This window comes from Phyllostomus hastatus, unplaced genomic scaffold (assembly GCF_019186645.2).
Source record: "Phyllostomus hastatus isolate PE091 unplaced genomic scaffold, TTU_PhHast_1.1 phas_scaffold_501, whole genome shotgun sequence".
NCBI lineage: Eukaryota > Metazoa > Chordata > Mammalia > Chiroptera > Phyllostomidae > Phyllostomus > Phyllostomus hastatus.
The window spans coordinates 8,320,747-8,333,592 of NW_025334033.1; the positions used below are offsets into that span (position 1 = coordinate 8,320,747).

General features: G+C 45.3%; 1 protein-coding gene and 1 pseudogene across 1 annotated transcript; both read right to left on the reverse strand.

Moving 5' to 3' along the window:
• Window positions 1-256: 256 nt before the first annotated feature.
• SRP14 (signal recognition particle 14) lies at window positions 257-3,706 on the reverse strand. Its single transcript, XM_045822522.1, has 5 exons — window positions 3,611-3,706; window positions 3,395-3,467; window positions 2,768-2,880; window positions 1,375-1,407; window positions 257-645 (listed from the first exon to the last, which is right to left on the reverse strand). Exons 1-5 carry the CDS (start codon window positions 3,632-3,634, stop codon window positions 556-558), a joined length of 333 nt encoding a protein of 110 aa, XP_045678478.1. The 5' UTR covers window positions 3,635-3,706; the 3' UTR covers window positions 257-555.
• A 2,466-nt stretch (window positions 3,707-6,172) lies between these two features.
• LOC123808604 lies at window positions 6,173-7,273 on the reverse strand (annotated as a pseudogene).
• Window positions 7,274-12,846: the final 5,573 nt, after the last annotated feature.

Sequence of the window (12,846 nt, forward strand, 5' to 3'; positions counted from 1 at the left end):
AAGGTGCTTAGGCAAATTCTCATTTGACTATGAGAACTCATGCAAATTTACTAAAGGTACTATGATGATTAACCAGTTGGGAAGAATACCCATGAGCTAACACAACTTCTAATGAAATTTTCCGGTTTTAACTCCAATAACCTAGAAGATTGGGGTAAAAGCCTGCTCATAATCATTATCATTCCAGAATCAGTAATTATTGTTAGAAACTACCACCATGGGGAAGGGAAAGGAATAAATAAAAGATAGTCTATGCTGATAAATAGGCAGGTTTAATAATACGTTGCTCTTCACGCAGGTGGCTGCAGAGACTTTAAACATAACCCGGGGGTACACAGCTCTGCAACACAGACTAGTCAGCCAGGCTAAAAGTAAAGTGGCTTCTCACAGCCACACTGTAAACATCACAGCTCTTCTTCCATCCGAATGACCCTAATCTCACATGAAAACAGTTAACGCAGGGGAGTTAGAAACCTAGCTTTGTGGCCAAAAGTAAAAACCAGAGGAAAAATAGCAATTCAGTGGTCAGTTGGTGAAAACAGGGAATCGTACTCTTCACTGTGCTGCTTTGCTCTTCTTACTCTTGCTCTTTTTGTCCCTCTTCTTCAGCCCATCCATGTTAGCTCTCAACAGGTTTGAATAAGCCTAAAAGATACAGAGCACAACCTTAGTGGGAAGAGGTGCAAATTGGTGGAACAGCTGCCCCATTTCCATAATGGATTTAGTGTTGCCAAAAATCAGAGTCTACCTGATAAAGCAGACAGTATCATGGGACTCGTGTACCTGAAGGAAAATGGTATATGAAGAAATACTTTCACATTAGAGCAGTGTCTGCAACACTCACTTGCATTGAGTTGCACGTTTATTTTTAAGCACGAGTGAGTAAATGTGGGCAACTTCTTGTTCAACTTTACTATAGGTAGAGCATATCTGAAGCCTAAGATGGCAAAATCTAGCTTATGAAAACTAAAAAGGAACAGCCCTGGCTGATGTGGCTCAATGAGCTGAGTGCCGGCCTGCAGACCGGAAAGAAAGGGCAACCTGTTTGATTCCCAGTCAGGGCACATGCCTGGGTTATGGGCTGGGTCTCCAGTGCGGGGCGTGCAAGAAGCAACCACACATTGATGTTTCTCTCCCTCTCTTCCTCCCTTCCCCTCTGTCTAAAAATAAATAAAATCTTAAAAACAAAAACTAGAAAGGAAGACAGTACCAGTGTTGAAAGTAAAGTTCATAGCCTCGCAGCTATACGCTCATAAACTACTGGTAAAACATCATAGGAGAGCAGTGAACCTAAATATCGATTTTAACCCAGTGTTCGACATTATGCTGACGCTTGCCCTGGGAAAGGGAACATAGGGAACAACAGAAACTCACCATCTGAAACTTATTCACTTCTTTGGAGCTCACCTGTAAAAGGAGAGGGGAAAGAAGGTCACCCCAAGTATCCATATAGGAATCCCCTGCCTCACCTTAGACAGTAACTCAAAAGCTTCACAAAAACAATATCCCAATTGTTAAAATATTTCTTCCCAACTTCAAGATCATGATACACTAAGGTATTTTTCTACTGCACTTTCCTCTGCCTGGGGAACAAGCAGAGTAGCTCTGGACTCTTTCCCACATGAGAGTTGTACGAAGATGGGAAAGAGGCAGGAGTGGGCACGCTGCTCACCTCCACTGGAATCCCATTCACACAAGGCACTGACTTTTTCTTCCCGGGGTTCTGAGAGGTGTCAGAGGACCAAGTGCCAATCTTTTATGCAAGATATATTTAAACTATTCCCTCTGCATCTTATTCTAAGCCTCCTTCTATTAATTCAGGCCTATTTTAAGCAAAATGCAAGCTACCACAACAAGCAATTCTACCTCTAAAAACTCCTTAGGTTTCTGTATTTCATGATACCCAACTGTATTTTTAAAAACCACTTAAACTTGACTGTAAATGTCCTCTCGAGATAACTGGTAAAGGGAGGCATCAACTAATTACGATCTTCTATCTCACAAACATCCTATACTGATGTGGCTGGAGGGCATTCCACCTCTGCCCAGCAGAATGAAGTAGCACAGCCACACCTCAGAAACATTGGTGAGTTTGGTTTAAGACCATGCAGTAAAGCGAGTATCGCAATAAAGCAAGTTACCACCTTTTCCCTAGTGGACAGTCTTGCCTTCAGTTTGTAAGAAACTCAACACCTGGCAGCATGATAAAGCAATGTGCAATAAAAAGAGGTAAGCCTGTATTTGTTTGGAATTCAGGGAATCTCTTGCTTTGCCATATTCCACCTCCACCTTGAAAGGGAATACTAGAGCTCTTGACTAAATTTATATTCTCACAAGTATCAAGCCTACATATAGCCACGTGTTTACTACATGGACCACAAAGAAAAGGAATAATCAACTTAAAAGCATCATCTGGTGACAAGAAATTGTTCATGTAAGGCCCAGCACAGCAGACTAAGGGTGTAAGTAATTATATACTTATGCCAACTGTTCCTTACAGTTCTACTAAGAGTAAGGAACAATATGCAAATTTTATTTCCAAAAAAAAAACTTAGAACAAGTGTTTGACTTAATTTCACTCTTGAGTTTTCTACTACTAAGGTAATAATAATAATTTTTTTAAAGAGCCCTGATCCCAAAACATCTGGGGAGCTACACAATAAGTAGCCTTTATTTAAGACAAAAACAAAACACGGTTCGGATATGCCACGTGCTAAATTAGTGTTTGTTTAAACTCAAAAACCATAGTGTTAGGAACCCAACTCACCACTGTGCTGATCTTCTTTTTCCCATCAGTAGCTCTTAACAGACACTTGTTGTCTGAGGGCTCAAAGCCCTCCACAGAACCTTTCCTCGGGATGGGTTTAGTTCGGCCATCATCTGCATGAAAAACATCCCGATGAACACAGCCACAGACGTTGTTAATGAGTAGTTCAAATGTGAATAATTAGGGAAGGAAAAAAACAGGACACCTAATCCACCTGCATTGCTCTAGTTCTGTTAAGCACCTCATCCACCACTGTCGACAGTTTGGCCAAAATTTGGGCAACTACTTGCTACTTCCACGACAGGAATACTGTAATATCAAAGCAGATTAAATCCCACTAATAGAGGTTTGGGATCCTTGACAAGGGGAAGAGCCATGACACACTGGGGCCCACGTTAAGCGGAACCGTGTTAAACAGTTAAGTGCTAGGGGCAGCACCCGCCACAGCCCCTAACGTTCTTCGGTCTCTCAGCCCTGACTGTGCCCAGTACAAGGTGGAGAAAAGTAAGGGAAGGCGGGGAGGCGCCGCAGACTCAGCTCCGGGTTTCCAGACTCTGGGCACCCAAGCTGGGGCATCGCTCGGCCTCCCAGCTTCCTTCCGGCCTTGCCGAGTCTACAGCTGCTTACACTTCTTCAGGGTGATGAACACGCTGCCCGACAATCGGCACTTCTGAAAGAGCCTGGTTAGCTCCGTCAGGAACTGAAACACAACAAATCCGGCCCCGTTAGGCAGCCCCAAACCCCCACCTCGCCAGGTCCCAATCCCACCCACCAAGGAAAACAAAGGTCCCGAACTAAACCCGGAACTACATCCCTGCCTCGGCGTGCCAACTCTAACCATACCTGCTCACTCTCCAGCAGAACCATCCCGACTCCGCCGGCCCCACCCCGTCAACCTAAGACCCAAGCAATCGGAGCCGGAAGTTCCGGTCGGGCTGGAGGTGGGACTTCCGTTTTTAGACATCAACTCTATTCCTTCAAACCTACCTTCGCTCCTCCCCGCCCCTCCTGCCATGCGCCTGCGCTCTGGGTTGTCCCGTCCGGTCCAGTGAATGGCCCGATCCTAAGGGCTTTTGGCTGTCGGGGATTTCACCCATCAGAACTCCCCTCAGTCTAGCTTTGGCTGGTGTGGCTCACTTGGTTGGGCGCACTCCCGCAAAGTAAAAGGTCGCCGGTTGGATTCCCTCTCAGCGCGAGCCTGGGTTGTGGTTTAAGTGCGTACATCAGGCAACGATAAATACCTCGAACAATACCTGGCACATAGAAAGTCCAGGCATTAAATGTTACTATTTTTATCATCGATATTATAAATTCTCATAGTTTCTGAATTCTCCCTCTTCTCTGACCAGGCTGAAGGGCCTCTAGCAAGAGGGACCGGAATCCAATCTCAGTGTTACCTCTGAATTCAGTGAGAGACCGGTTGCTGTTTGAGGCCCTGCTATGCCAGTAGCCAACTTGATCCCTAGGTCCTTTGTAAAGTCAAGCATTCTATCGTGCAATGGCCTTTTACTAAGAGCTTCTTAGCCTGTGTTGTAATATACAGCAGAATGCAAGGCAAGCTACATTCCTGGTTTCCTGGAACTTGGATTAAAGAAGAAGTGAAATAAACAACAAAACAAAGTAGGAAGTATAGCTCCAGATAATGAGTACTGTGAAGACAAGTAAACAGGGTGATAAAAATGACAGTAGCGAGGAAACTAACTAGTTTAGGTCAGAAAACTTTGATCTGAATGGGGACGGACAGCAGGGAATGAATGGCTAGAACAAAGGTCCCAAAAGGGAAACAGGCTGTCCTGTTTCCACAAGGCTGGGGCTTGCGGGTGGGAGTGGAGAGGGCACCAGCAAAGAGGAGTGAAGGAGTATGGACAGCTTGGAGGGGGAGTCACATAGGGCCTATGGCCGTGGTAAGTTTGGATTCTCGTTAAGCTTTAAACTAGACAGTGACGATCTTTTTTAAAAGCTCTGCCTGTCTGTGGTGTGGAGAATGCCCTGTAGAGAGACAGAACAGGAAACTGGGAGACCATTAGATGACTGCATTAGCTTTCTTCACCACAAACTTAGAGGCTTAAAACAACATGAGCCGTGGCTGGTGGCTCTGTTTGTTGGAACATCATCCCATCCACCAAAAGGTTGTGGGTTTGACACCATCAGGCCGGGTGCACAGAGGGGGCAGCCGACCTGTGTTTCTCTCTCACATGCATGCTTCTCCTCTTCCTCCCCGCCTCTCCCTCCCACCCTCACTCTCTCTCTAAAATCAGTAAATATATCCTCAGGGGAGGATTAAAAAACACATAAATTTATTCTTTTACAAATCTGGAGGTGAGATATCTAAAGTCAGTGTTTCTGTAGGACTGTGTTCTAGCTGGAATCTCAGAGGAAAAGAGGTCTCCTTGCCCTTGTAGAAGTCACCCATATTCCCTGACTCGTGGCCCCTTCCTCACATCATTAGAACCTCTTGGTTCCATTATCATGTCCACTCCTGACTCTGATTCTCCCACCTCCCTCTTATAAGGGCCTGATGGTTACATTGGGCCCACCTGGAAAGTCCAGAATAATCTTCCTATCTCAAGACCCTTAATTTAATATATTTTCAAAATCTCCTAAACACATTAAGGTAACAAATTCACAAGTTTCAGGTACTAGAACATAGACATCTTGGACAGGGGGTGCCTACCACAGAAGTTATTGCAAAAGTCTAGGTGCTGGTACACGTGAAGTCAGACTTCTTCAACCTTATTTCATTATAAAGTTGATGCCATGTCCTAGGAACTTAACTCTTGTTTGTATAAATTAGCCTGTGCTAAAACTGTTTTCATTATAGGTCATTTTGCTTAAAGTTGCAGAATCTATAGACAGCATTAAATGAAGACACTGTTCTTTGAAGGTAGAGTCGACAGGACTCACATCCCATTGGCTGTGAACACTAGGAGGAAAAGAGAAATCAGGGATGTCGCCTAAGGTTTTGATTGAAGCAACTGGGTGGATGGTGGTGCCTTTGGCTAAGATAAGAAATATTTAGGGCCCTGGCTGGTGTAGCTCAGTGGATTGAGCTCAGGCTGTGAACCAAAGGGTCACCAGTTCAATTCCCAGTCAGGGCACATGTCTGGGTTGCAGGCCAGGTCCCTAGTATGAGGCACATGAGAGGCAACCACACATTGATGTTTCTCTCCCTCTCTTTCTCCCTCCCTTCCCCTCTGTCTAAAAATAAATAAATAAATAAAATCTTTAAAACAAAAGAAATATTTAGGAATTGAAAAGGTTGTTTCTCTTTTCATGAAGAATAAAAAAAGACCTTGATATCCCACCCTTTGAGTTATAGCTGTTATGACAATTGAGAGGGGGCAAGAGTGGGAGGGGGATAAAGACTTAATTAGACGGGGTTTGATGGCTGCAAGTCCCGTCTACTTAGTTTCTGTACTGGAAGGGCTCATCGCCAGTGTCATTGAGAAGACACATGCAGATGAGGACTTCTGTCACCCCATAGGGGTCACAGTTGGCAGAGGGGTACCAGTCTTCAAAGTAACCCTTCTTCTCCTGGCTGACAGCCCAGGGAATGCAATGCCAGTGTTAGAGTTGACCATGCCAGAAGGAAAATTGTCAGAGGTTTTATTGAATCCAGCTAGGTCCCAAGCATTTGTTCCAGCCCCCCTTGGGATCACAGGCTCGGTCGGATGTAGTGCTGGTGCTGCTTGCTCAGCCTCTTGACAGACTATGTTCTGCAGACCGTTCTCTCACACGGTCTTGGTACTGAAGTTGGTATGGCAGCCTGCACCATTCTGGTTCTCAGGAATAGGCTTGGGATCAAAGGTTGCTATCACTCCAAAGTGTTTACACACTCTGTGCAAGACCAGAATGAAATAAGCAACCCAGAGATGATGTCCCACATCAGTTCCTTCACAGGTTCCTCTCAGGAATTGCCAGTGGGCAGGCATGAACTTGGCATTTTCCCCACAGTCTTGATGATGGTGTATAAGCAGCCCCAGTAGTGAGCCTCCACCATATCCTTGCCATAGGCTCTGTGTGCTCCCAGGCCACAGTACTATAGACCTTGGGGATCAGGGAAGTCATTGGAAGGCCAACCAAAAGGGTGTCCATCTGTGCCCATAAAAGTATATTCTTGCTCCATCCCAAACCATGTCCATTATCTGTTTACAGACATTCCTTCAATTGGTCTCTACAGGTTTTCAGTTGTACTTGAAGGCTTCACAGAACACCATCTTACTGAGGTCCTAGTAGAAAGGTTCCCAAAACATGGCAGCAGGGACAAGATCCTTGTCACTGTTGGAGCCTTCATACTGTAAAGTATTAAAGCCATCAAAAGTCCCCTTGGTCAACACTTCTTTGCAGTCGGGCTCACCGTCCAGGGTCCTGGCCTGACATGGCATGAAGTCCTCCTTCAGTACCATCGATCCAGATATACACAGCCTGGACTTCATCACCCTCAGTCAGGGACATGTGCACTCACTTGATGCTGTCATTCAAGTGGGAACTTGCCTAGGTGGCCATGACGGAAAATGTTCTGGGGGACAAGCAGGCAGTAGGGCAGGTAGACCGTGGAGGCGAGGTGCGGTGAGGAGAGGAGACTAGGGGTGCTGCTCAGACACTCTGGGCTCCTGTCCTCAGCTCCACCAAGAAGTAAGAAATTTTGTGAAAAGATGAAAAGTTTTTGTTTAGTCCAGTAACACTTGAGATGCCTGTTATGTATCTAAGTGGAACTATCAAGTAAACAGCTGAATGTACAAGTTTGGAGCTCAGTGACTCAGTAAACATAAATAAAAATCGGAGAATCATCTTCATATGCCACGGGACTTGCACAGACTGGAACAGTCTGGTGAAACCCCTCCTCTGGGGCTGCCAGACCCCTCTGCAATGACCACCACTGTGAATAACCTCTAAAGAGCCCTGGGCCTTGGTGTCCCTAGTTAAGAAGCCGGAGTCCTTGTTGGGAGTCCCAGACTGGCCAACCCTAGGTCATATATTCTTGAATCCAGTTCCTGCGGACGGGTGAGAGACTGACCCCTCTGACCCTTTTATTTTCTTTACCTTTAACCAGGAACCACACAGTGGGGGGTTACAGACAGGTTCAGGTCCTGGGGAACAAAGAGCCAGCATGAGTCTGCTACAGAATGTCGTCAGCCTAGGAAAAGGACTGGACAGAGGGTGCTGAGTGTGTGCAGTCACCAGAAAGCATGTATATTCGAGATACATTACCAGATTGCCAGAGAACATCCGAGCCCACTTGACATTTGTGGCCATGAACTTAAGTGGAACCAGTTGCAGTGCTTGTGTGATCTAAGGGTTGGCCTACATGACGACCATTGCACTCCAAGCTTCTGTGAGTCCTCGAACATTGAGCAGTGTCCTTTGGAGCCATGGAGCTGGTGCGAGGGGCACCAGGGAAAAGGAAACGGCCTGCCGGAGAAGAGAACAGAGCCTGGGGCCAGGGCTCATTGGGGACTTCATCGGGATGAGCCCTCAGTTGGAGATGTTTCAGTGTTGGCCATGGTCTCAGTAATACCTCAATTCTCTTCAAGAATTAACAGCTATGCTGACCCCTACGTCACATCTCAAGGCCATCCATGACAGGATACACCACTCTCATAATAGAACTAGCCAAGTGTGCCAGTTTTAGCTTCATACTTGGCCCAGTACAATTCATCTACTGACAGAGTATTCTTTGGGCTGTTTTTCTGTGGGAAGTGATTGAGAGCACCTGTTCTGAAGTCAAATGATCTACATTCTGATCCCACCTCTGCTACTTATGAATTTTGTGACCTTAGGCAACCTCTGAAAGTCTAAACCTCTTTATCAGCAAAATGACAATAATACTTCATAGATGTTATAAAGATTTTATAAAATACTATCATTGAGACCCTTAGGCTTGCTCTAACATAGTAAGTATGAATACTTAAGTTTAATTAAAATTAAATAAAAGCAAAAATTCAGTTCCTTAGTCTCACTAATCACACTTCAAAGATTCAGAAACCATGTACATCTTGGAAGGTGCAGAGACAGAGTATTTCCGTCGTCAGATTCCACTGGATGGTGCTGCTGTGGACACCATAGCACTGGAGCTGGCACATGGTGAATACTCAGTAACAACAACAAACAGTGTTATTGTTTATGGACCAGCCCCCTTCCGTCATTTGGATGCCACCTTCTTTTTTTTTTTAAGATTTTACTTATTTCTTTCTTAGAGAAGGAAGGGAGGGAGAAAGAGAGAGAGAGAGAAACATCAATGTGCGGTTGCTGGGGGTCATGGCCTGCAACCCAGGCATGTACCCTGACTGGGAATTGAACCTGCGACACTTTGGTCCGCAGTCCGCGCTCAATCCACTGAGCTATGCCAGCCAGGGCTGGATGCCACCTTCTTGAATTTTGCTACCATAATACCATCTGTATTAAAGTTGACTCACTTTGTACTTAAAACAGGTTTATTTAATATAATTATCATAAAAGAAAAACCAGTACCATTTGCCATAAATAAAAAGAATCATAAAAATAAGTACTATGACACCCTGGCTGATGTGGCTCAGTGGACTGAGCACCGACCTGTAAACCAAGAGGTCGTGGGTTCAGTTCTCAGTCAGGGCACATGCCTGAGTTGTGGGCCAGGTCCCTAGTGGCGGGCATGCGAGAAGCAGCCACACATTGATGTTTCTCTCCCTCTCTTTCTCCCTCCCTTCCTCTCTCTCTAAAAATAAATAAATAAAATCTTTAAAAAATAAGTACCATGAAACAAAATGTGACTAAATTTAAATTTTCAAATTTAAAAAATCAAAAACAATGAATAAAGCAATAATGAAGCCAATCAACTTATAAAAATAGAGATCTGAAAATAAATTCCCCACCGAGGAAAAATAGATTAATGATCAGTCAGGAATAAAGTCAATCAATGAACAATGGGACTGAGAGTCTTTGTCAATAAGACATGGTTAGCTCTGGCTTGTGTGGCTTAGTGGATTGAGCATTGGCCTGTGAACCAAAGAGTTGCTGGTTCGACTCCCATTCAGGGCACATGCCTGGGCTGTGAGTTAAGTCCTGTCCCCAGTGCGGGGGGGGCGTGCTCAAGAGGCAACCATACATTGATGTTTCTCTCCCTCTCTCCTTGCCTTCCCCTCTCTCTAAAAATAAATTTAAAAAATAATAAGGCATGATTAAAATTTAATGTTGTTGAGCTCCCCAAATCCTTCCTTGCAGTTAGGTTGGTGGCTTTTGACCCTTAAATCAGAGAAATATGTGAAGCAGAAAGGTGGCCCCTTCTCCCTCACTCACCCTAAGAGAACTGGGAAATGAAAATGTCTCCCAAATTCTCCCCAATCCCTCCCACTTCCCAGGGCCTTCAGCAAAGGCCTAGGCAACACAAAGAGCAACGTGGAGCCCCTCAGCACAGAACACCTGTGTCTGCTGGACCAGCTTTAGCTGCCTCCCCAAGTGCCGAGCTGCTGCAGGAAGACCTGGGAGAGAGCACCCCGCGCTCCTCAGTTCCTCAGTGGCCTGGCATCTAAGGGCCTGCAGAATTGTCCTGCTTCTAAGATCTAAGATCTCTCCAGAATGCTGTGGCACACATGTCCTTTCCTCAGAGCACGATTGAATTCATTAGGTTTTAATTAGGACTAGGGTTTGAATTAGTTTCAAAGGTCTTATTCAGGTGTGGGTTGATTAACTTACAGCTGTGGTTACTCAAATGCAGTTAAGCCTTGCAGGGCCTAAACTGCAGAACAAACACTGATGCTACATCATCCCGGCTGTCTGGGTTTGAATCCAAAGGGCACTTCTCATCTAAGTGACGGGAGGGGAATTACATGGCCTGTATTAAAAGGTCACTTTTTAAAAAGTGAAATGGCTCTTATACATAATTAAGATCTATTTACCTTATTATTAATGAGGGAACCTGGGAGATATTACAATTCATTCAAGGTAAATAAAAAAAAATAGACCATTTATAGATCAGCGGTATTAAAATGAATTTGTAAATAGAAGCAAAACTGAATTTCCCACAAGAGAGGAAGGGTGAACAGAATATTTGCATATTCATAGGTTCTTGCAAACTAGCTCAAAGACAAAAATGGCACAGAAAGGTATGCTCTAAACAGTGCATGGTTTTTCATTGGAAACACCTGCTAATTTTTTAATTCCAAATTTACTTACCCATATTTTTCAGACCATAAGACGCACCCAGGTTTTAGAGGAAAATAGGGGAAAAAATTTTGAAGCAAAAAATGTGGTAAAATATTTAATAACATAAATAACAATATTTCACCAATGTAAATGTAAACGGAACTCAACAGCAGCATTAACAACCATTATTCCTCTCAAATGGGCCGGGGGGTGGGGGGGTGCGTCTTATAGTCCAAAAACCACAGTAAATCCTTCTGTCTCTCAATTTCCTCATCTGTAAAATGGGGACATAATTCAAGTGCTCACCTCACTGTGTTGTGCGGAGGGGTAAGATATGCTTTATTATACCCTGGTCCCTTAGATTGCAGTTGGCTGTTCCCTTTTCTATTTGTCAAGGTGGATTCAGTCTACATAAACAGGTCACCATGATGACAAGCATAGATTAGTGCCCACCTTGCCAGATAGTGTGCTTGCTTCCAGTTTCACTCTGAGGGGCACTGCAGGTTCTGAACGGCCTCATTGTAGCCCCAGGGTGCAGACTTTCAGTGTCAGCTCAGAATGAAGGAAGGAAGGAGGGTGTCATTGAGGCCTAGCAGGCAATGGCACTGGCAGGGTTGGGCTCAGGGTGGCGGGAGCGAGGTCTGAGGCTCGGAGACCTCGTGAGTCTGTGGGAAGTGGTAAGCTCTGGTGGCAGCATCCTAGAGGCCAGAGAGGGGGCTAGAGGGAATTGAGGGTTTGTCCTGGACATCTGGGTGCCCACAGAGAGAGCATAACCTCCCTGTAGCCACGGCAACAAACCCTTTAAACGGAATCCACTTGGACACTTCAAACTACAAATTCCTTTATTCTTTCCATCAGTCAGTCAATCAACAAGTGTTCACTCTGTGTCTTCTTGGGAAAATCAGGGCTCCAGGGACTTCAGCCCCTGCCCCCACTCCCTGGGATGAACTCCCAGGTTTAGGTGCCCGCCCCAGTGCCCTGGAGAGACAGCGGAGAGCACTGATCAGGGAGTCTGGGGCCTGGGTTTGCCACTGGTCTCTGACTTTGTGAGGGACCTTGAGCCAGGTACTTGTCTGCAGTTTCCTCTGCATGGTACCTACCCCAAAGGGTTGTTTCCAGGTTTCATTGAGATAATATATGTAAAGGACTCACAATAAGCACCAAATAGATATTTCTTTTATTTTTCACCATTATATTGAAGAATTAGACTAGATTGCTAAGGTTAATTCCACTTCCAAAATTCTGAGAGCTACTGCTTCTCTGCCCCTGGGCCCTTCTGGGGGCCCTAGGGAAGTTTCCGGAGCTCACGAGTGTCAGTGGTTAGCACTGGCCTTCCCCTCGCTCACGGCAAGATAGGGGAAGTAGAATATGCCACCGTGCCTTCCCTCAAGACGGGCTTCTCAGCGGCGGGAGAGCCCGACGCAGCCCTGCCTGCAGCGCTCCTTGAGACCGGCAGGGGACGCCCTGATCTCGCCGAACCAGCACAGCCGAGGGCAACCCCAGTCTTCCCCGGTCTTTTGTCCCACTACCTTAAGCCATAGCAGTATCCGAGATCGCGATCGTTATTTCTCAATAACGATCTCAAACTTCGGCAGCAGCTAGAAGTTTCTGGGTAACGGATAAATTATCATTCATTCAGTCATTGAAAGAGGACTGGATGAGCACGCACCCGTGTCAGGTGTTCTGCCGGGCTACACGAAGCTAAGATCTGTGCTAGAGAAGTGACTAATTTATTCTCAAATACTAAAAACACGCTTATATTTATTGAGAATTTACTAAGCTCCAGCCTCACTTGTAAGTGCTTTAAATGTAGTCTGTCTTGAGCCGTCACACTAGTTCTGTGAGGTGAGTATTGTTTATGTCCATTTTCTGACCACAGACACTGAGGCACCAGAGCTGAAATGACGACGTGCCTTGGGTCACAAAATTAGTAAGAAGTGAAGTAGAGATTTGAACCT

Coding starts and splice junctions, on each gene's coding strand:
- SRP14 (XM_045822522.1), bottom strand. CDS start 3,634: ATGGTTCTGCTGGAGAGTGAGCAG. Junction 2,881..3,394: donor GTTCATCACCCTGAAGAAGT/GTAAGCAGCTGT, acceptor TTTTTCATGCAG/ATGATGGCCGAACTAAACCC. Junction 646..1,374: donor AAGTGAATAAGTTTCAGATG/GTGAGTTTCTGT, acceptor TGTATCTTTTAG/GCTTATTCAAACCTGTTGAG.